At 43.7% G+C, this 25,301-nt stretch overlaps 1 protein-coding gene across 2 annotated transcripts; it reads left to right on the top strand.

The window, feature by feature from the left end:
- The first annotated feature begins 3,293 nt into the window (after positions 1 to 3,293).
- On the top strand, positions 3,294 to 16,715 carry LOC136644915 (nucleoside hydrolase-like). 2 transcript variants are annotated; one of them, XM_066621130.1, is made up of 6 exons: positions 3,294 to 3,349; positions 7,694 to 7,884; positions 9,644 to 9,823; positions 11,953 to 12,064; positions 13,204 to 13,340; positions 14,835 to 16,715. In XM_066621130.1, exons 2-6 carry the CDS (start codon positions 7,705 to 7,707, stop codon positions 15,183 to 15,185), a joined length of 960 nt encoding a protein of 319 aa, XP_066477227.1. In that variant the 5' UTR covers positions 3,294 to 3,349; positions 7,694 to 7,704; the 3' UTR covers positions 15,186 to 16,715. The 2 variants fall into 2 exon arrangements, with proteins under 2 accessions (XP_066477227.1, XP_066477226.1); XM_066621129.1 differs by lacking the exon at positions 3,294 to 3,349 and adding an exon at positions 3,475 to 3,558 and having other exon boundaries at positions 14,835 to 16,714.
- Positions 16,716 to 25,301: the final 8,586 nt, after the last annotated feature.

Genomic DNA, 25,301 nt, shown 5'->3' with positions numbered 1-25,301 from the left:
CCTTTTCCATTTCCACTATGTCTTTTTTGAGATGCGGCGACCAGAACTGGACACAATACTCCAGGTGTGGCATTACCATAGATTTGTACAACGGCATTATAATACTAGCCGTTTTGTTCTCAATACCTTTTCTAATGATCCCAAGCATAGAATTGGCCTTCTTCACTGCCGCCGCACATTGGGTCGACACTTTCATCGACCTGTCCACCACCACCCCAAGATCTCTCTCCTGATTTGTCACAGACAGCTCAGAACCCATCAGCCTATATCTAAAGTTTTGATTTTTTGCCCCAATGTGCATGACTTTACACTTACTGACATTGAAGCGCATCTGCCATTTTGCTTCCCATTCTGCCAGTCTGGAGAGATCCTTCTGGAGCTCCTCACAATCACTTCTGGTCTTCACCACTCGGAAAAGTTTGGTGTCGTCTGCAAACTTAGCCACTTCACTGCTCAACCCTGTCTCCAGGTCATTTATGAAGAGGTTGAAAAGCACCGGTCCCAGGACAGATCCTTGGGGCACACCGCTTTTCACCTCTCTCCACTGTGAAAATTGCCCATTGACACCCACTCTCTGCTTCCTGGCCTCCAACCAGTTCTCAATCCATGAGAGGACCTGTCCTCTAATTCCCTGACTGTGGAGTTTTTTCAGTAGCCTTTGGTGAGGAACCGTGTCAAACGCCTTCTGAAAGTCCAGATATATAATGTCCACGGGTTCTCCCAAATCCACATGCCTATTAACCTTTTCAAAGAATTCTATAAGGTTCGTGAGGCAAGACTTACCCTTACAGAAGCCATGCTGACTCTCCCTCAGCAAGGCCTGTTCATCTATGTGTTTTGAGATCCTATCTTTGATGAGGCATTCCACCATCTTACCCGGTATGGATGTTAGGCTGACCGGCCTATAGTTTCCCGGGTCCCCCCTCTTTCCCTTTTTAAAAATAGGTGTGACATTTGCTATCCTCCAATCTTCTGGCACCGTGGCCGTTTTGAGGGACAAGTTGCATACCTTAGTCAAGAGATCTGCAACTTCATTCTTCAATTCCTTAATAACCCTTGGGTGGATGCCATCAGGGCCCGGTGACTTATTGATCTTTAATTTATCAATGAGGTCTGAAACATCTTCTCTTTTAACCTCTATCTGACTTAACTCCTCAGTTAGGAGGGGCCATTCGGGCAGCGGTATCTGCCCGAGGTCTTCTGCCGTGAAGATAGATGCAAAGAACTCATTTAATTTCTCTGCCATCTCTAAGTCTCCTTTTATCTCCCCTTTCCCTCCCTCACCATCCAGAGGGCCAACTGCTTCTCTGGCGGGTTTCCTGCTTCTAACATATTTGAAGAAGCTTTTATTATTCCCCTTAATGTTGCTGGCCATGCGTTCCTCATAGTCTCGCTTGGCCTCCCGTATCACCTTCTTACATTTCTTTTGCCACAGTTTATGTTCCTTTTTATTCTCCTCATTAGGGCAAGACTTCCATTTACGGAAGGAAGCTTCCTTGCCCTTCACAGCCTCTCTAACTTGGCTGGTTAGCCATGCGGGCACTCTCCTGGATTTAGTGGAACCCTTCTTTCTTTGCAGTATACACCTCTGCTGGGCCTCTATTACTGTTGTTTTAAGCAGCCTCCATGCACTCTTGCATGGTGTATCTGCAAGATCCCTCTTGCAGATGTCCTTGTATCGCAGCTCTGGTCTACCTGTAGGGCGCTTTCCTTGCATGAGTTCTCCATAGAGGAGATCCTTTGGGATCCGGCCATCATCCATTCTCACGACATGACTGAGCAGTTTTGTCGTAGGACTTTTAACTTTGGCTAAGTTCCAGCAGTGGTTTCTTCAGTCCAATGGTTTCTGTTCTGTAAGCATATGGGGCAAATGGTAAATCTGGTACTTATTAACTAGCATACTGTTAAAAGGTGTGTCAAGTAATTCCCATCAAGTTCTTGTGAACTGGAAGGTACTAGACTGCACTTGGATTTCTGAACATATCAGGTAAGGAAGAGACAGACAAGTAATTTTATGATGGAAAAATTACTGGAGGGACTTAGCAAAGGAAGAAAATATTACTTTTGTTGCAAAAATGTTATAATCTTGCCTTGTGCAGAACATTAGTTGTGAGGATCTTGTTCCAAGAATACAGTTTGGAGGTTGCCACTATGTTTGATAGAGGTTTGAAGCAGAAATTATGCTCCTCAGAGCGTAATGCTTTGCAAATGTAATGTAGGAGAGATTAAAGGTTGCCAAACTATACAACTACCAGAAACATGGAGGCCTTACCGTTGTACAAATCTATGGTAAGGCCACACCTGGAGTATTGTGTCCAGTTCTGGTCGCCGCATCTCAAAAAAGACATAGTGGAAATGGAAAAGGTGCAAAAGAGAGCGACTAAGATGATTACGGGGCTGGGGCACCTTCCTTATGAGGAAAGGCTACGGCGTTTGGGCCTCTTCAGCCTAGAAAAGAGACGCTTGAGGGGGGACATGATTGAGACATACAAAATTATGCAGGGGATGGACAGAGTGGATAGGGAGATGCTCTTTACACTCTCACATAATACCAGAACCAGGGGACATCTACCCTAGACGCCTTTAAAAGGGGATTGGACAAGTTTCTGGAGGAAAAATCCATTATGGGGTACAAGCCATGATGTGTATGCGCAACCTCCTGATTTTAGAAATGGGTTATGTCAGAATGCCAGATGCAGGGGAGGGCACCAGGATGTGGTCTCTTGTTATCTGGTGAGCTCCCTGGGGCATTTGGTGGGCCGCTGTGAGATACAGGAAGCTGGACTAGATGGGCCTATGGCCTGATCCAGTGGGGCTGTTCTTATGTTCTTATGGAGTAGCATCCAAAGTTCCTCGTCCTCCAGATCAAGAGTAGCTTGAGCAAGCTACTCAAGGAGTGCAATCAGCACTGCTCCATGATGATTGAAAATGACCAAGGAGAGAGATCTGGCACCACATCCAGGTGACAGCAGAGCACACCCCTGTAGCTTTGTCCTTCTTACCAAGAAGGGAAAAAGATGAGTAATAGTTTGTGAACCACTGCCATTGCTGGGCAGCCCAATCCTGAGCTGTCTGGTGCACAGGGCTGCAGCGGTGCCGTGCAACGCAGACCAGGGACGTGCGCTGGGTGGGGAGGCAGGGTGAGGCAGTGCCTCCCCCCTTGAGTTCTTTGAAAAGCGTTGTCCCCGTGTGAGGCGCCCAAGCACCCACAACCCACACGCTCTGCCTGCGTGCTCCTCTACCCTGCGTGTGGTGCCCCCACACGGACCGTGCTTTTCAAAGGATTGCGGTGTGGAGGCTCTGCCTCACCTGCCTCCCCACTCACCGCACGTCCCTGATCCAGCCCAAGGTAAGCGACCAAAGAACGGCTGGAGCTGCAGGTGCACCTGTGCACAAGCCTGCAGGGGCTTAGAACGCCGCGGCGCTGATGCAAGTTCCGGGCTTGGAACGGCGGAGGGTTATGGGAGCGGCGCGGCTGTGGAGCGGCTGGGCCCTGGGAGTGCGCGGCAGGACGTTTTGATGCGGCTCAAAGAGGAGAGGAAGCAGCTGCGGCGGCAGGTAGGAGAGGGGGCGTGGCTTCCAACGAGGCCGCTCCTGCAGGCCTGCAGAGCGCCTCCGTCTCTTCTGGCGCCCGGGCTCGTGCCCTCAGGCTGCGCTGCTGCTGTTTCCGCACCCGGAAGGCTCTTTGGCGCGGCTGGACGTCTCCTTGACGGGGGCGGGGCGCAGAGAGTCTCCAGAAAAGTGTGCACACAGTTGAAGGAGCTCACTCACAAACACACCACTTTAGTGCAGAGCACCTGCCGCACTGGGGCACCTCAGGGGAGCAGCTTGGAGCCCAGTCCTCTGCCTGTCTACTCAGAAGTAAATCCCATTAGAGTCAATGGGGCTTACTCCCAGGGAAGTGTGGATGGGATAGCAGCCTTAGAGCCCAGTCCTCTGCCTGTCTACTCAGAAGTAAGTCCCATTAGAGTCAATGGGGCTTACTCTCATGGAAGTGTGCGTATGATTGGGCTATGGGTCAAGCAGTTGCCTCTGTGTATGTTCACCACATGATCTATCTATCTATCTATCTATCTATCTATCTATCTATCTATCTATCTATCTATCTATCTATCTATCTAAATTGTAGCATAATAAATCCGACACCATAAAGTGCATATACATGTTCTGGGGATGCCCTGAATAAATAAAAATGAACAGGCTGGTTGAGCATTTTAAATTCAAGACAGTCAGAATGTCGTTGTAAATTTGGCCAGACTTCAGCTCCTCAGCATTGGTCTTGCTCTTGCACATGTGGTGCTTACAGCGTGGTTTCAGCACAGCTGGCCTCTGCTCCTCAAACATTTCAGAATACCACGCCTGGAAATGATAGGATGTAGGGCTGGCCTTGTGTTTGTGCACATGTATGTGTAAGAGAGAGAGAGCTGAATGGAAACTAATGTCTCTGGTAGATGAGCTGACTTCTTGAACACATTTGAGTGGAGAAGTTGTTGGGGGGGAGGGGGCTGGAAACAGCACACTCCATTCCCCCATCCGCTCAGGGTTGGAGGTCCATGTGTTTGTTGGACGAAAGCAAGAGCTTTGAAATGGGGCTGTGTTATCTACACAGACTGGCTCTCCAAAGTTTCAGAGGGGAGTCTTCTTTCCCAGCCCTAACTGGATGGAGATGGCAGGAACTGAACCTGCAACCAACTGCATGTTAACTGTGTGCTCTAATTGCTGAACTTAAATGGTGAGTTGCGCTTTGGGGGTTCTGGGTGGCATCCTTGTGGATCTGTTATGGGGTGGTGGAGTCTCCTCCTGGTTTGCAGGAACACACATGCTGCTTGCTTCCACTGATGCTTGACCAGTGTATTTGTAAATTAAACAAAATATTGCAAAAATTTCATGTCTCCAGTGCACTTCCCCTAAAGGAAATTAAACTTGAGTAGTGCTGTTTTTGTGGTTTCATAAACTACTACCCCTGGCTTGATTTATCACTCAAGGAGTAGTGCAGAAATATTTCGCATAAAGTTGCCAAACAAAACAAAAACACAAGTGTTAATTGTATCAGTCAGAATGAAGAGATTTTTTGAAAACAAGCCCTTAATACCAGTTCAGAGTAAACTGCCAGATCTTCAAAATAGAGAGCACATGAAAAGCTCCTTTTAAACACACACCAGTGGATTAATAAGAAAGCATCAAGTAAATATCAGGATCAAATTTACAGAGTTGCCATCATTCTTCTGATAAAGTTCCTGCATGACCCAAAATCAGAAGACACCACTTTCCCCTGCACGGAGATGCAGTGATGGGAGAAAGCTGCACCTGAATGTTTGCTTTTAAAGGCACAGGAGCCTGTTATAAAGGTGGCAACACTACAGTAAATAGCCCTTGTATGAGAAGCAGCAAATGCGGTCTAAGCATGTGTTACTGGAGATAAAATTGTCTCAAAGTCAGCCTGTTGCAAAGTGCATCAACATTGCCACAATCCTGATGGTGTTCTTGACTGAACTGAGGAAAGGAAAAGAAAGCAAGAAGAATGGTTGTAGCACTTTGTTTCGGTGCAGCAAGCTATGATGGGAACTTTGAATTCCTGCAATGCATATGTAACTCATAGGGAGATAAGAGGAAATATCTCAACCCTCAACAATATGTCATATTGTTCACTATTAGTTTTGCCCTTGAGGTTATATGCTTCAGTCGGGGTGAGCAGTGGAGAGATCTAGTATATCCAGACCCAGAGGGTAACAAAGGAAAAGAAGCACAGAAAGCTTGCTAAAGAGAAAAATGCAACTGATGACACAGAAGCTGCCAGCTGAAACCTCAGAAGTGTGTTTAATACCTGTACAGTTAACAGGTGCCTGTATAAAATTATATGGTGTGCATATATAGTCCAGTTTGATGTGAGCCAAAGGAATACATATGCCGAGAACCATAGGTATGAGTGATGGGTACTAAAATGGGGCACAATCTGCATACTAGACATGGACTTGTGCTGAACATAGTTATATAGAGCACATGTGTAGTTTGGAGTAGACTATGTTGAGGTTTTATTTGGGCAAGACAGGTAGTGGGAGGTGACCTATTAGAGTGGCAGGACACAATTAAAGGTATAAAGCTCAGCTTCAAGAAGCAAGGCAGTTATCAGGAAGACTCCCTTTATATTAAATCATGGTTGAGGATTGATAACTTTGGAGGGGTACATCAGCACTACCTTTCTGGATCACATCAACCTGGGCTTTTGATTACAGTGCAGTCAGCTGGAACAGGACCTGACTTACACAGATGGACAGGTTGGACAGTCAGGGCCAAACTGTGCATTATGCTAAATGCATCACTGTGTAGTAGGATGCTTACTCTACTTCTGTGTAGCTGCGGTGCAGCCTGAAGTTCAGAGTGGCATCATGGCGCAGAGGTTGAAAGTATGTTACCCTTTAACTTTTGTGTCGTTTTTCCACTGAAAGTCACACTCCCAAAGTGGCTGTTTAAGTACTGTACCATTTGTTACATTCATGCTTGGTGAAACCCTGGGAAAGGCTCATCTTACCTCACTGTTGGAAGGTGGTATTGGGAATTGGGTTACACTTAAGCACATATAAACAGGTACTAGGATATTTGTGTCCTGGACAGTTGTGTTCTAGTCAAGTATCATGTATCATGGTCACTGGCTTGGCGTCCCTGGACTTCATGTCTGGGTTTTTTGTGTCCTGGTTATTTTCATCTCCCTATAACTGGGCAACAAACTATAAGAGGGCAACAAACTCCATGTTATATATGCTAAATCTTTTATCTCTAACCCTTACCCTACCTTTGCATTTTTAAATAATAAAAAAGAAAAAAGAAATAAAATAATAATATAAATAATTAATAAAATAAAAAACTGGTTGCAAATATCCAGGTATATCAATGACCGGGATGGATTTGACTGGGATGCAGTTGTCCAAGTCACTATGGTTCTGTCATCATACAAACAAGGTCCAATAACTTCCCTGTCTCAGTGTTCTTTAGGAAGTGATCTAAAGGGTTTGGGAAACTGGGCTTTTGCAGGTGTAGCTGCATAGCACCTACTTCCATTCTAACTCCATAGCCTGAACTCTCTCACACACTGAGCATGACTAAGATGCCAATCCTGAGCTTATCTGCGCCAGCTGTATGAGTGTGCCACTAGTGCTGGGTGCTATAACCATGTTGTAAAGCACATTTATAGCACCCTCCATGTAGGGACCACCAGTTCAGGCCCAGTGCCAGGCAGCACTGACCCCAGCACCAGTTGGACGCCACCTGGAGCAAGAGAAAAGTTCTGGGTAGTGGTAAGGTTTGTTGGGGTTGGGGGAGGCATTCCAGGGCAGGAAGAGGATGGGGGGCGGAACCAGGTGGGAGGAGGGGGTGGGACCAGTGGAGCAGGGCTTTGCCAGATCCAATGCTCTGTGTTGGGCTGGAAAGCTCCTCTACTCTGTGCCAGTGCTGACTGAAGGAGACCTACTCAGGGAACTTCACCTGTTACCTGGGAGAACAAATGTCCCCTTCCCTCCCCCAGGAGACTCTGGCAGCTGCTACAGCGCCCATAGGAATGCAGCGGTATCCATTTTGGTGCTGCTGCTCCTCTGGGTTCCGGGCAGCTCAGGATTGGGCTATAAGGCACGCTTGACATACATACAACATAAAACTTATTTGTTTAAACTTTAAATATCATCATGTTGCTTTTTCATAGGCATTTCTGACATGAAGAAGCTTCTGCTGATTGATGCTGATTGTGGAGTGGATGATGCCCAAGCCATTATGATAGCACTAGCAGCTCCCAATGTTGAAATTCTGGGAATCACTTGCTGTTATGGAAACACTGTGTTGGAAAATACCTGCAGAAACACCCTCCGTGTGTTACATGCTTGTAACAAGCTTGAGGTACTTTGCAACTTCAAATACACCTGAATAATTTTTCTCACAAATTTTGCATAGTTGTGTCACACTGGGCTGACAAAAGAAGAGATGGGCATCTTGATTTTATACATATTGTCTTGGAAATAAGGTCTAAATTACCTGTACTGTTGGTGCAGTAGCTGCATCTTTGTTTCCGATCAATGTGGGTACATCTAACGTTAGCTGCAGTAGAAGTATTGATAGACACCCATGTGGTTTAGACCAGTTATACTTGCGACTAGGACATCAAGATTGGCTAGGCCTAAGTTACTCTGCGTTAAGTTGTTACTCCCAACTAAGTATGCTCAGGATTTTAGTTTTAAGATGGGATCTTCAGTGTGCTTCTTTGGTTGAATTCCACTTGAAATGTTGGAACTTATTACCAGTATTTAAGAGGTAAATAAATTTAGGATGATGGTAAATATTAGCATGCAAGAATTTGAGTTGTGCTTGCTTGGCATCAAAATGCTAAGCTCACTTCCAGGTGTATTTGGAACTGAAGATTTTATTGGCATGGGAAATTTTGGGGAGGGATTTTTCTATTGTAGGCTGCATGAATCTATCAACATTTTAAATAGATTTTTTTTTCTTTGCCTGAGCCCATTGAAGTCATAAGGTCATTTTATTGTTTCTGCAATGAACAGACAGCCCAATCCTAAGCTGCCCGATGCCCAGAGGAGAAGTGGTGCCAAAATGACTGCCACTGCATCCCCTGCTTGCTGGGCAGCTGCCACCAGCTCCTTGGGGCAAGGGAGCAGGCCCCGCAATGGGCTACTCAGGTCTTAGCTGGTGCAGAGTAAAGTGGCCCCATGTTGGGTTAGGAGGCCCAACGCTGAGTTCTGGATCTGGCGGAGCTCCACTGGGCCCACTGACATTTGTGTGATCACATATTCAATTTGCCATGCAAATTTACGAGACAAATGCACTATAAAAATCAGACACACTGTCCTTTTCACAAACCAGTTAAGCTTAAGCAGCTGGATTCATGTTAGTTTAGTCACAATTAGGCTTAAATCCAACAACTACAGATTTACTACCTGGAAGTCAGATTTATTTAGGAACAAAAGCCACATAAGAACAGCCCCACTGGATCAGGCCAAAGGCCCATCTAGTCCACCTTCCTGTATCTCACAGCGGCCCACCAAATGCCCCAGGGAGCACACCAGATAACAAGAGACCTCATCCTGGTGCTCTCCCTTGCATCTGGCATTCTGACATAGCCCATTTCTAAAATCAGGAGGTTGCGCGTACACATCATGGCTTGTACCCCGTAATGGATTTTTGCTCCAGAAACTTGTCCAGTCCCCTTTTAAAGGCGTCCAGGCCAGACGCCATCACCACATCCTGTGGCAAGGAGTTCCACAGACCAACCACACGCTGAGTAAAGAAATATTTTCTTTTGTCTGTCCTAACTCTCCCAACACTCAATTTTAGTGGATGTCCCCTGGTTCTGGTGTTATGTGAGAGTGTAAAGAGCATCTCCCTATCCACTCTGTCCATCCCCTGCATAATTTTGTATGTCTCAATCATGTCCCCCCTCAGGCGCCTCTTTTCTAGGCTGAAGAGGCCCAAACGCCATAGCTTTTCCTCATAAGGAAGGTGCCCCAGTCCCGTAATCATCTTAGTCACTCTCTTTTGCTCCTTTTCCTATAATTATTTATTATATGATATCATTATTTAATTTCAGCAGAATCAAGGTGTGTTTTAAAAAATGCATATTATATTGGTGTTGTATCTTGTTTAGATTCCAGTTTATGCTGGTGCTTCTGCTCCCATACTTGGTGGATCTGTGGATGGGGCTTTCTTTCATGGAAAAGATGGTTTGGGTGATGCTCCAGATCCCAATGCTCCAGGCCTAGACCTTCTACAGAAAGAACATGCTGTGGATGCAATATTAAGAATAGTCAACGAGCGATGTGGTCAGGTAAGGTTATTCAAGATATAATAGGGCAGTGGTTCTCAAACTTTCAGGGAGAGTTTGAGAGCCATTAAGTCTTTGCCTCAAAAGGCAAGGGGCAGTCAATCACAAATCCAGAAGTGGTCACGATTGCCTCCTGGAGGGCTCTACAATGTGTGGGGAGCCCTGCTGAGGCTGGCGCTGGGCTCCCCCAAACCCCAGGAGGCTCCTGCAAGCGGTGGTGAGTGGCAGTGTGCCCCTGCGCCCAGATCAGAGGTGCAATGCTAGGCATTGCATCTCTGTCTCCCCCCCCCCCCATTCCTTAAAGAAAAACAGCACAGGGCTCTCAGGCTGGGGTGTCACCCCAGTTTGAAAACCACTGTAATAGGGTATTACTTGTCCTCAAGTCAGCTTCCACCCTTTTGGTCTATTTTGAGCTGCTGCAGTGTTATGAAATGCTCAGGAACATTTTAGTTTCTCAAGTATATTGTGTATCACAATATTTAAAACTTGAATCCACAGCTGCTCTTGGATTGCCAGGTGAAGTCTGTGGCCAAGGGAACTTTTGCCCAGCCTTGGCTGGTGTGCCAGCTGCGGTAGTAGCTGAGTTAGTTGAATCTAACCACACTGGTTCTTGGTGATATACCTTGGTGATATCTGGTTAGATTACTATAACACACTCTATGGCTACCCTCGAATACTGTCCAGAAACTGCAATTGATGCAGAATTTCTTGTAAGGATTATGTGCCTGAGAAGCAGAAAGCAAGTGAAGCCAATTCAGTGATAGTGAAGCATGTTTGTCATGCACATGCTAAAGGCACAAGAGCCTTGCTAGAAAAACTTGGAAATCCTAATTATTTTTATTTTGTGGAATGTACATTTTTAAAAAATAAATTAAAGTAAGATCTCACACAGGAAAGCTAATATCCCTTCCATAATGCCAGATTGATAGTAACCTTCAATTATTATCCCTCCTTTGCCCTAGAAACTTTCACCAGCCTATCAACATGAATTTAAATGCAGTGGTTCTCAAACTGGGGAGTTGCAACACCCCAGCCTGAGAGCTCTGGCCAGTGCACCCTTAAGGGGTGGGGGAAGGCAGCAACACAATCCCCAGGATTGCGCAGCTGTGGCGGCAAGAGGGCTTTTTGTTTTCTTTAAAATGTTTTTTAAAAACATAACTTACCTCCTGCTGGGGTCTAGGGGGTGCAGGGAGCCCTGTGGAGCATTCTGCTGGTCTCCCTGCAGCTTGTAAAAAGTGAAAGTTGTGATCGTGACCCACTTCACGATTGTGATCGTGAAACCGGAAGTGTGTTCGCAATCATTATTTTCACTTCCTACAAGCTGTGGGGGCACCTGCAGAGCACTCTATGGGGCTCCCTGCACCCCGAGAGGAAGTAAGTTGTTTTTAAAAAGCCCCCCTGCCCCTGCGGGATCCTGTTGCCTTTTTCCCCACCCCTGCAAAGGGTTATCTTGGGAGGTTTACTCCTGAGAAATTTGAGAACCCCTGATCTAAATGTCTTGTGTGACATTACATATATTTTCTCAAATATCCAGTCCACATCAAAAGACAAAAATGCAGATATCTGTTTCAGTAATTATCAGAGAAGGCTGACAATTATTCTTCCAGTGGTAAAAGTGGATATGACAGCTATTTCTGACTAGGCAGTTAGACAGAAATTTAAAATCAAAAAGAGGGTGACAGGTCTGTAACCACAGCTTCCTCCCTCTTCAGCTGCAAGTATATAATTCCTTTATCAGGAAAATAGCAACTTTGGGGGTAGTTTAAATCCTCCTGAAAAGGCATCTTAGTAATCTGCATCCTGCCTTGTGTCACTCTCTGATGTTGAAGAGCCTCTGTCAATCAAACAGGACTTGGTAGAGGGACCTGCAGCTTTTTATGGCAATGCTCAGCTTCCTGGGTAATAATGCTGTACTGTTATAGAATTGTGTGGTTGACAGTTAACCAGAAAAGAGTGGCCTTTTTACTTTGTCTCCTAACACCAGCTTGATCTAAAGAAGTGGGACCTGGTAAACAGTTCTCATCATACATTGTAATGTAAAATAAATAACATGTGTTACTAAAATAAGAATGTGTCACCTTAGGAAGTCATTTTGCATGATTTTGGAATAGAAGGAAATTTGTTTCATACAGGTTTCTCTCGTTGCTATTGGCCCTTTGACAAATTTAGCATTGGCAGTGAAAATGGACCCAAAGCTTCCTAAGAAACTTAAAAATCTGTTCATCATGGGAGGAAATACTGAAGGTAAGTAGTTTGAAGAGGGACTATTCATTATGTTCGTATCTTAACTGCTTTGACCCTTTATATTTCACAAATTATTATATTATTAAACTATTATTTGCCTGATGAGTGTTTTATCTAAGTGAGGTTGATTTGGGTTTATTTTGCCATAGGCTGCAATCCTATATACAGTTACCTAGGAGTAAGTTCCAAGGAACTCAATAGCCCTTACCTCTGAGTAGATATGTATAGGCTTACATGTTAGTTGATAAGTGATTTTTTTTTTAGTGTCTAGATTTGCAAGGAATTCGACTGATGAATCTTTATTTCATTATCATTTATATATTGCATGATGCTTTGCAAATAATGAGAAGATAGATCCCCTCTCCAGAGGGCTCACAGTTTGTTCAAGGCAGATAAGGAGAGCTAGGGAGGGGAGCAAAGACTGGGGAAATATGGACTTGAAGGTAACACACCTTTCTTATATGTGGATTTATTCTTTCTTTGCAGTATCTGTTTTGATGGCATTTGGAATTGTTTTCTGTGGAAACAGCATTATCTTCTAAATTATTTTTAATAAGTAACTGAATTAAAGTGAGGTAAATGACTGTGGCTGTGATCCAAAGTAGTAATTAACGCACAAAGGAAAATGCACAGATGGAGCTTCCTTTGAAGTGTTCTTATTAACAGCTTTAGTTTCTGAAGAGACAAGCCACTGAACAGTTCAAAATGTGTTTTGCTTCGGTGAGAGTGGATTTTTCTGCAGGGGGAAAACACTTCAAAGGATATTTCGGCAACACACACGGTGTCCTCAGTCGCACATATTATTTAGATTGTGGCCTAAATGCTCTAGAGTTAGGGCTGCTGCCCATGATATTTTACTTACCTGAGGATGGGGAAAGGAGTATGCACAATTCCTTTTACATCATAATGGAGGAAAATTTCTTGGGACTATCATACTGCATGTTTACATGAAGGGAAACCGAGAACGGCAGCAGGTTCCCCATACAGTAATCAAGACATGGGCATGATGTTCACACATTACATTGTATCTGGTTTCCTCCATAATACATCAGTGTAGATAAAATGTTGTGTGTGAACCAGCCCTTTGCATCTAAGATAAACTTAACAGAGAACTGAAACATTTTTGTTGTTGTTGTTAGGCAGAGGAAATGTTACTGTCTGTGGAGAATTCAATTTTGCAAGTGATCCAGAAGCTGCTTACATTGTCATAAATGAATACACCTGCCCAACTTACATTGCAACATGGGAGTTTTCATGTTCCTCCCGTCTCTCATGGGTAAGATATTAAGGCTGCAATTTTAAATGCACTTACTAGAGAGTAAGCCGCACTGAACACATTGTGTCTCACTTCTGAGTTAGCGTACATAAGATTGTGCTCTTAAGATTAATAACTAAACAGCTGTTTAAGCTGTCAAAAATTATCTCCACCCAGTAGAATTTTGGACTTTGAACAGCTGATTCCCCCCATCCTCTGACCAAAAGTCTATTAGACCAGCATTTAGCATCCCACAGTGGTGAAGCAGGTGCCTCTGGGAAAAACTAAAGCAAAGCTTGAAGGTGATAACCCTCTTCTACTGCTGTTCTCCTATTCAAGTGATATTCAGAGGCATATGGGGCATTCCATCATAGCCATCACGATTTGGATAGATCTATACATTGATAGACCTCTCTTCCATGAACCTGTTTCTTGTTTATTAGCCAGCCTGTTACGAAACAGGCTTGGTAATTTGTTTTTGGGTTTTTAATATCACATTTGTTATACCTTTATGCTGCCCATACAGGGAGTTCCCAGCTATCTACTATCCAAGAAATGGATCGTGTCCACAACCAGATTAGCTTCAGAAACTGTAGTGTCAGATGGTCCTAAACCCTGGGTAGTACCTGTAACAGAACTTTGTTTTTAGTTCCAATTTGTTCCAGGCATTCATCTTACTGCAATTATTCCTAAAAAGTCCCTGTGCTGTTTCCTTATGGTATCCTTAACACATCCTAACAAGAACCATTGTGGAATTTTTGCATTTTCTAACACAAGCTTGCAAGTTGCCTTTCATTTGTACAATCTATGTACATATGGGTGGGCAGGCTGGTAAAAACTGGTTTGTTAATTTTTGGGGACTAATAAATCATAACTTTTGATTCCTCTAATTTTTTCTCAAATTTCCTACTAACATTTTTAGATATCTGCAATGCCACCAAATTGGGGAGGGCTGGGGGAGGAACGGATCCTGCTGTCTCTTTGGTATCTCCAGCATGTTCCCAAGATGTTCCTATATATTTTCAGGGTATAATACCACTATATAACTTTGTAAAGGGTTGTCCTTCATTGACTGAATATACAAGTCTGGACCACTGAAAAGAAGTTATCTTCTGAATCAGTGTTCAGGTTCAGCTCTGGATCAACTCCCTAGATGAAATCCTAGCAAGTAGATGTTCACATTCCATTAGGTTCTTTGTCACATTCAATTTTGTGCATCTATGATCTGTAGATATTGGGGGGGAAAAACCTTATTCATTTTTTCCTTAGCTAAATTGAATGTGATAAATCTATTTTTTTCAAGGAAAATAAAACTTAATGGCTTCATTTTCCCCTCTGGAACTAAAATCATTGTTCTTGCCACTGCAAATTCTCTGTGGGTTTTTTTTAAACTAATGTTAAAAACAATGTTGAGGGAGTGAAACTCTCCTTTTCTTTATCTTAGATTTTTCACGCAACTCAATGAGGTCAAATGCATCTCCTTTTTAGTTGTCAGGACAATGCTTTGTTTTGCAGGAATTCTACCATGAATGGGTTAATCAGGATACTGGGAAAGCCAAGTTCATGAAGAAAATAACTGCTCATTCCTTTGGAGTCTCAGCAGCTCACAAGAAAACTCCAGGCAAAGAAGTATGGGCATCAGGGTTTGTGTCCTGCGACTCCTATGCTGTTGCTGCTGCAGTTGATGAGAACTTTGTTACAGAACTTGCACAGATTGGTTTAAGTGTGGAACTCAGCGGTTCACTAACTAGAGGAATGATGATAGTAGACTGGACAGACAAACTGAAAAAGAAAAACAAAACCTTTGTCATGAAAAGTTGTGATTTAGAAAAGCTGCAGGCACTTATGATGGCTGCTTTAAAATAAAATAAAAATTGACACCTAGATTTGTGATTAGATGGACTGCCTGGTCTTTGGCTACTGCTACACAGATAGAAGTTTATGTTGCAATGGCTAAAGCCAAGCAAAAGCCATCAAAAGCAGTATTCATTCTGAGGCAAGCTTCCCATCAAGAAAACGGAAATGCTTCGTTTCTACAGCTTTTTGCTGGTACAAAAGATGCACTAGCACCAGACCTGGCCCCAACCAAAGTGGCATCCAGGGCAGCCCCCAAATTCTGCCTGCACCAGCAGCACTTCCTCTTCCTGCCTTGTCTTTGAAACTGACCAGGCAGGGAGGGCCCAATGATAATACAGAGAAGTAGAGGAGGAGGGAGGTATCAGTCCTGTTCCCATTCAGTAGAGAATGATCAGGGACAGAATCGCAGTTGTCCCCTCTGCCACCTCCTTCAGCTATGAAGCCATGTTCTTTGGCAGTGGGACTGTTGGAGGTAAGCTATCTTTATGTTCACTCTATAAAGAGGGTGAATGAGAAGTTAGAGCAGGGGTGACCAAACCCCGGCCCTGGGGCCACTTGTGGCCCTCGAGGACTCCCAGTCCGGCCCGCTGAGAACCCTGAGTCTCCAATGAGCTCTGGCTCTCCGGAAACTTGCTGGAGCCCACACTGGCCTGATGTAACTGCTCTCAGTGTGACGGCCAACTGTTCGACCTCTTGTGTGAGCTGTGAGATGAGGGTTCCCTCCACTGCTTGCTGTTTCATGTCTATGATGCACAGACACACAGTGTCAGAGAGATGATGTAGCCCTCTTGCCAAAAGTTTTGGACACCCCTGAGCTAGAGCAATGGGCAAGAGGGCAGTGGGTAGGATGTGGGGCACCCTGTGCCCTAGCCTGCCACATGGATGGGCTCATGGGGATGGAAAAGACAGTGTATCCTATGGCTTCCCTAAGCATCCAGCATAGTCATTCAGGGGCCCTAACTTCAAATTGCTCCTACAGTTTCATGATACTTACATCTCTCGGACAATGGTGAATAATGCTGGTGTCTGCTGCCAGAATTCTGCACTGCACTTGGCTTTGCCCCCTACACAAGAAAGGAGAGTATTGCATTGGGCTGTTTGGCACTACCATGGGTCACCATACGGTTAGTATTAATGCTCTTAATTGAAACGGATGACAGTCTGCATTTGTGAAACATCCAATCTAAATTTTCACCATGGTGTGTGGTGGGGACATTCCTTCCTACATAGTAAATAATAATAATAAATAATAATAAAACTTTATTTTTATCCCGCCCTTCTCCCAAAAAGGGACCCAGGGCGGCTAACAACATATAAAACAGATTAAAACATAATTTCACAAACAGATAAAAACATATTAAAAAACACATTAGCAGAACCCATAAAAACAGAAGAGTCAGAATAAAAGAGCATAAAACAGCAGTTCTTAGAGGAATCGGGCCTGTAAAAAAGCAACTAAAAGATATATAAAAGATGTTTAAAAGGCCATAATGTCAGAAGGCTTGGTTAAACAACAAGGTCTTCAGGCCTCGCCGAAAGGTCTCAAGAGAGGGAGCCATTCTCAAGTCAAGGGGAAGGGAGTTCCACAATGTTGGTGCCACTACTGAGAAGGCCCTATTTCTTGCCGCCGCCCCACGTACCTCCTTAGGCGGCGGCACTTGTAAAAAGGCCTTCTCTGATGACCTGAGAGGAAGAGCCGGATTGTACGGGAGTAGGCGATCTCTAAGATATACTGCTCTGGGCCAGGTTAGGGCTTTAAAGGTCAAAACCAGCACCTTGAATTGGGCCTGGAAACGAATGGGCAGCCAATGTAGCCCCCGGAGAAGCGGGCTGACAGAGTCAAACTGCCGCCGCATTCTGCACTAATTGCAGTAAAGCATCCATATAGCCATTTATGAAACTTCGAAAGCAAGTGTTGCCTACTAGACTTGAAGTATTACCTACATACCGTGGACAGAATTTCCTTCAACATGTATTTGATACATTCCAGTGGAAAAAGTAGCACTCCTTTGCTTAAACATTAATGAATTAAAATTGCCACTAGATCCAAAAATATTTCAGTTTACCAATAAGACCTCTTGATTAACTACTGCAAACTGACTTTGTGTATGATTAAATGTTACTAGAATAAGTTATGCAAAATATTGGAGAGTGTTGTCAGGGCCTCTAGGAGACAAATGGGAAAATAAATATACCTTGTCGGAACAGACATATTATATTGGGGCACTACAGAAATAATTTTGTAAAGTTGATCAAAATGTGTATTTTTAAAAATAGAACATTAAGCACACCAGAGTCTGTCTGAAGTAGATGACAGTACTTGGGAGTGTTCTTGGTTGGCACTGGACAGATGATGAGATACGAGCCAGTGCCCAAAATGGTTGCTTGCATCTCAATGCAGTATTTATTCCACACACCACAAGCATACCTGGCATGTTTTCCAATTTCTGCTCTGGCATACTAGAGAATAGATCTCCTCGATTTTATGCATGGCTGCACATCTAGCAAAAGTTGCTTTCTGATGCAGATCTGGTACAGGTAGTAGTGATGACTTTTCAATGAGAACTGTCTGCCAATTTTTTCCACCATTATGCAGCTGTTATAAATCAGCTTCCCATTAACTGCAGTGTTTACAAAATGATGCAAATGATCAAAATTCTAACCCATTACTATAATGTTACCGTACTTTTACTTGTAATATGTGCGCATGGGGGAAAAGCAGTGCAAGGATCTTGTGTAGTGGCTTAGTTGAGCATAAAGTTTGGAGGTCCATTGGCTTGTGAAGAGGCCTCCTTGATTTAATCTTAGTCATTGCAGATGGGGGGGGGTCGCTTTGTTTTTCTAACATTGTTTTCTCCAAAATGAGGAGCTTTTAGTAGGTGACCAGGGTCAAAAGGCCAAATCAGCTGTTCTAGCGGGATGTTTGAACCATAGAGCCAGTAAACTTTTCAGAGCTGGTAAAACTGAATTTTGGAGCTATATTAGCATTTTGGAGCTGACAGAGCACTATCAGATCACTAACTAGGAATGGGTGTTAACTATTTCAATAAACTGTTACATACATACAAATAGCATAATTCAGCAAAAGTTAAACACTTCTTAAATCCCATAGGATTAATTGAGAGTTTAGGCATGTAATAACATCTTCCACAGAAATTAACAGGTCATCAACACATGGGACTAGATCAGAGATTTTTTTAGATGCTGTGTGGAAGATGCTTTGTGGTTCAATGTTATCAACCAACCAGGAAAGAGAAATGCCTCTCTTTTAGATGCCAAACGCTATCAGGTTTTATCAGTATGGTGTGTTCAGTATATCCAGTTGTTTTATATTAATGTGTTAATTTCTGCATCCTTGCATTACTGATTTTCAGTATTGCTCCAGTGTCCTGAACGTTTTTGCTATTTGCTATTCTGCAGATGTTTTTAAAGCTGTGTCAGATAGCTTGGCTGCTTTCTCTTCTCCAGAAAGGCTGTTCTGATTCCACAAATAGCTGGCTGGCTTAAATGTTTTTGTAACTATTTTTTTCCACACATGAATGATGTGCCGTTACTTGCCATTAGCAAATGTTTTAAAAATCTCTGCATCCAAAATAGTTGGCTATGCTATAAGTAGAACATATCCTTATTTATGTGTAAAATTGGAGTGTCAGAATATTAGTTTGTTACACATACTTTTATAGCCACATGGTGGTGCTATTGATCTAATATTGTAGCTATAAAACAAGGATAGTTGTTTACTGCAGGACAAGAAAACTGTTCTGCAAGACCATCGTAGAAGAAGACTTACTTCTTCGTTTTAGTTCTGTCTACGTGGATTTCCTTGCTTGAGGTCCACAATGGACTCTTGTGCCTTGAAAGTCAAGTCAGAGGACAACAAAATTATCAGGCTGATTTGGCACTATTCTCATTGTCCAGGTTGAGCATAGCCTTACTGATTTCATGCACATTTATAATTTGGAGGAATGGTTGCCTGAACAACAGCAACACTGCAGAGGAACTTCAGATTAGGAAATGATTTCAAGATGGCACTTAGGCATAAAAATTGCAATCTTTGCTAAATTTTCGCTGTACAGGCAGCTCTCAATTTTCCCAGGGTTACATCCTTGGAAAATCACACAAATATAAAAAACATAAGAACAGCCCCACTGGATCAGGCCATAGGCCCATCTACTCATAGTCCAGCTTCCTGTATCTCACAGTGGCCCACCAAGTGCCCCAGGGAGCACACCAGATAACAAGAGACCTCATTCTGGTGCCTTCCCTTGCATCTGACATACGAGGGTCACCCAGAAAGTAATGCACCACATTTTTTTTCTTCAACAATTATTTATTGAACACAATGAAACTTACACACAAGAAAGAATGATGTTTCTTCTACACTCCCTATTTTTCCACGTAATCTCCGTCCAGTTCTATGGCCTTCCTCCAGCGAGACACAAGGGCATGTATGCCCTGTCGGTACCACTCCTTGTTCTGGTCACGAAGCCATTTCTGCACTGTGCGAATCACCTTTTCGTCATCCTCAAAATGTCTTCCACAAATGGCATCCTTTAATGGCCCAAACAAGTGGAAGTCTGAGGGAGCTAGGTCAGGGCTGTAGGGGGGATGGGGTAACACAGTCCAACCCTGTTTAGTGATGTGTTCCGAACTCCTCAAACTTGTGTGAGGCCGAGCGTTATCATGTTGAATCAAACATTCACCTGGGTTGTTATGGCGCCGAAGTCGCTGGAAGCGCTTCTTGAGTTTGGTTAATGTCTTCACATAAGCTTCAGAATTAATGGTGCTGCCTCTTGGCATCACATCAATGAGTATGACGCCCTCACAGTCCCAAAACACAGTGATCATGACCTTACCGGCGGAAGCAGTTGCTTTGAATTTTTTCTTCTGTGGCGATTGAGTATGACGCCATTCCATCGACCGTCGTTTTGTTTCGGGCTCAAAATGGTGAACCCAGGTTTCATCACCTGTCACAATCCTGGACAAGAACGCTTCCCCCTCATCTTCAAAACATTCAGCAACTCAGAAGAAATGTTTTTTCTGAGAGATTTGTGGTCCACTGTAAGACAGCACGGAACCCATCGTGCACACACTTTTGATTAATCAAGAGCACAGATGATTGCATCCACACTTCCTTTGCTGATTGACAGCTTCAGCGCCAACTGCCTAGTTGTTATGCGTCGGTCCTCGCGAATGAGCACATCAGCAAGCTGCGTCTTGTCAGGTGTGACAGCCGTGGATGGCCGCCCCGAACGCTGCAAATCTTGGAGCACTGCCGAACCGCCTTCTAATGGCCTCACCCTCTGTGCCCAGCGACTAACTGTACTTCTGTCGACTGCAGATTCTCCATAAACTGTACACAAACGTTTGTGAATGTTCCCAATAGTTTCTTTCTCCGCAGTGAGAAATTCAATGATGACACACTGCTTGTAACGTACATCACTTACAGACGCCATTTCGAAACACTGCTGCAGCTACGCTATCTGTCTGAAGAAACCAAAAATTTGTGTGCGCACTCCTGAAAATTCAAATAATGTATATCTAAGGTTTTGCATTTGTACCATTACTGTAGGCTGAGAAAAAAAATGTGGTGCATTACTTCGTAGCCCATTTCTAAAATCAGGAGGTTGCACATACACATCATGGCTTGTAACCCAGATACATGGCCAGATAACAAGAGACCTCATCCTGGTGCCCTCACTTGCATCTGGCATTCTGACATAACCCATTTCTAAAATCAGGAGGTTGTGCATACACATCATGGCTTGTACCCCGTAATGGATTTTTCCTCCAGAAACTTGTCCAATCCCCTTTTAAAGGCATCTAGGCTAGACGCCAGCACCACATCCTGTGGCAAGGAGTTCCACAGACCAACCACACGCTGAGTAAAGAAATATATTCTTTTGTCTGTTCTAACTCTTCCAACACTCAATTTTAGTGGATGTCCCCTGGTTCTGGTGTTATGTGAGAGTGTAAAGAGCATCTCTCTATCCACTTTATCCTTCCCATGCATAATTTTGTATGTCTCAATCATGTTCCCCCTCAGGCGTCTCTTTTCTAGGCTGAAGAGGCTCAAACACTGTAGCCTTTCCTCATAAGGAAGGTGCCCCAGCCCAGTAATCATCTTAGTCACTCTCATTTGCACCTTTTCCATTTCCACTATGTCCTTTTTGAGATGTGGCGACCAGAACTGGACACAATACTCCAGGTGTGGCCTTACCATCAATTTGTACAACGGCATTATAATATTAGCCATTTTGTTCTCAATACTGTTTCTAATTATCCCAAGCATAGAATTGGCCTACTTCACTGCCGCCGCACATGGGGGTCGACACTTTCATCAACCTGTCCACCACAACCCAAAGATCTCTCTCCTGATCTGTCAGAGACATCTCAGAACCCATCAGCCTATATGTGAAGTTTTGATTTTTTGCCCCAATGTGCATGACTTTACACTTACTGACATTGAAACGCATCTGCCATTTTGCTGCCCATTCTGCCAGTCTGGAGAGATCCTTCTGGAGCTTCTCACAATCACTTCTGGTCTTCATCACTCGGAAAAGTTGGTGTCGTCTGCAAACTTAGCCACCTCACTGCTCAGCCCTGTCTCCAGGTCATTTATGAAGAGGTTGAAAAGCACCGGTCCCAGGACAGATCCTTGGGGCACACTGCTTTTCACCTCTCCATTGTGAAAATTGCCCATTGACACCCACTCTCTGTTTCCTGGTCTTCAACCAGGTCTCAATTCATGAGAGGACCTGTCCTCTAATTCCCTGACTGTGGAGTTTGTTCAGTAGCTTTTGGTGAGGAACCATGTCGAACGCCTTCTGAAAGTGCATCTATAGAATGTCCGCGGGTTCTCCCGCACCCACAGTCCTGTTGACCTTTTCAAAGAATTCTAACAGGTTCGTGAGGCAAGATTTACCCTTACAGAAGCCATGCTGATTCCCCCTCAGCAAGGCTTGTACATCTATGTGTTTTGAGAGTCTATCTTTGATGAGGCATTCCACCATCTTACCCGGTATAGATGTTAGGCTGAGCAGCCTATAGTTTCAACAAAGAGCTAAGTTGCCAACTCTGCTGTGTCTATCAAGACAACTTTTAGCTGCTAATTTGGGAGAAGGTATTCAACAAAGTTTTTGCTTAGCATACACTTAAGCAGGGATAAAATTCGAGAGATAGTTTTTTTTTTTAAATAAAGGTTCTTTGCGGTCTACAAGTAGCGATTTAAAAAAAATCACACCCTCATGCTTAACCATCAGAATTTTAAGCCTATGTCATTTCTGGCAAGCTTTCAAATGATGTCAGCCAACTTGGTAACAGCAAGCTGCACTGAGCAATGAAAAGCTTCCCTAAGTGAAGCAGCTGATCAAAGCACAAATAGGTGCAGTGCATTTAAGTGTTTTGTGCTTGCCTTTCCTGGCAGCTGCAGACTTGTGTAGAACTTCTGAGTTTGGTTCCTCTCATAATTTTACTCACAGAGTTTGGAGTTGAGTACATCTTGTTTCTGCATTCTTGGTTTACATACACATCTCCAGCACATGGCATGGCGGCAACTATTCTAAAATACTTTCATTTTGGTGGAAGGGCCTGCCAAATTGTGGGATTTCTTCAGCCGCAGATGCACTGTTTGCCTGCGACTTAGTGCATTCAGCAATGGCATCTTCTCTGGCTTCTACAATGGACAGCATCCTAAGCCTATCTATATGCATGCAAGCAGAGCGATACTGGGCACAAGTTGCCATCATAGTTCATACTGCAGTAATACCTGGGCCTGTGGTTTTGATACTCATTTGCATTGCTACACATTTTAAAACCAATGGCATTGCCAGGTGCTGTGTGAGACATATTTGGTGCATGTGAACACACTTGCACAGAGTAAGATGTAAGATGTGGCTGTCTAAATGAGACCTGGAATCAAACTAGATGTAATGGTGAATGCACCTTTGCCTTTCCTTTCCCCGTTTTGTTTGGTGTATATTTTAAATAGGTTATGCATGCTTCAGAGCAGTGGTTCTCAAGCTTTTCAGCACCTGAACCCATTTTTTAGAATGAGAATCTGTGAGGACCCAGCAGAAGTGATGTCATAGCTGGAAGTGACATCATCAAGCAGGAAAATTTTTAACAATCCTAGGTTGCAATCCTATCCACACTTAACCCAGGAGTAAGCCCAATTAACTATCATTATTAAAAACATATACATAGTAGCCTGTTAAAAGTACAGATTCTGTAACATTTCCCCAAATGCAGTCACATACCATGGTAGCATCAAGTCTAATATATTAAACCTAAAATATTGAAATGGTGATCCACCAGAAATTGGCTTGTGACCCGCCTTCAGACCAGAAGAATGCTGATGTTTATGGCTGGCTTGATTTGTAATTTTATATGCATTTTTCTACTGCAACTTTCTACATCCCTCCTTAAAATGCAACCTTAAAAAAATGAGTGACAACCTTGATACAGCATTAGAAATCAGATAATTTTCTAAACATGCAGTAGTCCTAAATTCACTATCAGATCATAAATGCATATTTCAGATGTAGTGCACTTTATTTCATTTCTATGATGAGGATTTCATCCTGGATAACTTCACAGTCCTTATTTGTAGCAACATGGTCTCCCAACATGATTCTATCAGCAGATTGATACAAATGCTTCCAATTTTTTCTTCCACCCTGAACTGACTTGAATATATGGGGCATATAACACCACAAAAATGGCTTAAAGCAGAGGTTCTCAAACTGTGGGTCGCAACCCACTTGGTAGGTAGTGACCCGATTTTGGGTGGGTTGCAAAAAGCTGCATCACGCCCTCTTGGATCCTGGCAAAATGAGCTGGGCACCGCCATTTTCCAAGCCTGCATCAGTCATGTATGGGAGAAGCTTCTCTCCCTCCGGGTCTACAAGAGTGGCAGGCGCAAAGGAGTGAGGCAGCACCTGTTTCATTTCTCCAGTGAGCATGGTTGTGTTGGCAGAGCAGAACCTGTCTCTTGAATTTCAGGTGGGAGTCTGAAGCTGCCCCTTCGCTGGGATGAGCTCCTTTGCAAAGATTCTTGCACAAAGTTTGGGAGGGAGGATTCAGGGCTCAGAAAAGGATCTTCCTCCCATGAAGGATTCACTTCGGGAAAGTTTTGATGTGCAGCAAATACAGAAACTAAAGCAGAGACACACCCAGGAGAGGGAGGGGTGGGGGAACTGGACTGAGCATGCATGTGATCTGAGAGCAAGGAGAGATGGGGTGGGGGAACTGGGGTGAGTGGACTGAGCATGTGGGTGATCTGTAGGGCTAGGTGAGATGGAAGACTCCCGTCTTATAGGTGTGCAGACAAGTCTGGTTTTTACTATCTGTGGGAGGCTTCAGGTTAGTTAGTGCCATGAACACTGATGGGCATATTCAAAATATATCAATGCCATGTTCAACACTAGCTGGAAACAAGCACACCCTTCACACACACACCTCATTACAAGAAGTATATTGAATTTTACAGGTGGAATGCTTGTACATTTTACAGGCTGAATGCTTCCATTCCAGCACAGAATTGGAAAAGCTTCTGTGCTGGAATGTTTTCTCTTGTCATTTGAAGTTTATGAGATCATAGATGAGAACCTGGAAGTGATTATCCTTCCTGCTTAATGACATCACTTCTGACATTGGCATCACAGTGATGTCACTTCCAAGCATGGCATCACTTCCAGGTTAATATCACTTCTGGTGGGTGCTGGACAGATTGTTATCATGAAAAGTGGAACCTGGTCTAAAACACCTGAGAACCACTGGCTTAAAGAACACTACCACATGTATTCTTTCCAAGGTGATGAATATATCTTCAAGATAAAAAAAAGTCAAGCACAATCTTCTTCACTTGAAATCCATCTTTCAATATAGAACCACTATATTGTGTAGAATATATTGCAACACAGGATTTGGCTGTTTAGTGGGTGTACCAGAAAGGATATGCCTGCAGTTTCTCTTTGGTGACTCAGCAACAGGCAACAGCTGTGCCCTAGTCTATTGCCAGCAAATTCACTGTCATAGCCATTTAAAAGTGTACATGGTAAGGCTATTTTTAAACTATGTTTTCCCGTGCAGCTGCACTTTCACAAAGACTGGAGTTCGCTTTTG

This window comes from Tiliqua scincoides, chromosome 3 (genome assembly GCF_035046505.1).
Source record: "Tiliqua scincoides isolate rTilSci1 chromosome 3, rTilSci1.hap2, whole genome shotgun sequence".
Taxonomy (NCBI): Eukaryota; Metazoa; Chordata; class Lepidosauria; order Squamata; family Scincidae; genus Tiliqua; species Tiliqua scincoides.
The sequence above is the reverse complement of the archived record's forward strand: the minus strand, read 5'-3'. Positions and strand labels throughout refer to the sequence as shown.

Excerpts from the sequence above, each read along its gene's own strand:
- LOC136644915 (XM_066621130.1), top strand. The coding sequence starts at position 7,705 with ATGAAGAAGCTTCTGCTGATTGATGCTGATTGTGGAGTGGATGATGCC. Across the intron at positions 12,065-13,203 it reads CATGGGAGGAAATACTGAAG|GCAGAGGAAATGTTACTGTC; the intron begins GTAAGTAGTTTG and ends TGTTGTTGTTAG. Across the intron at positions 13,341-14,834 it reads GTTCCTCCCGTCTCTCATGG|GAATTCTACCATGAATGGGT; the intron begins GTAAGATATTAA and ends TTTGTTTTGCAG.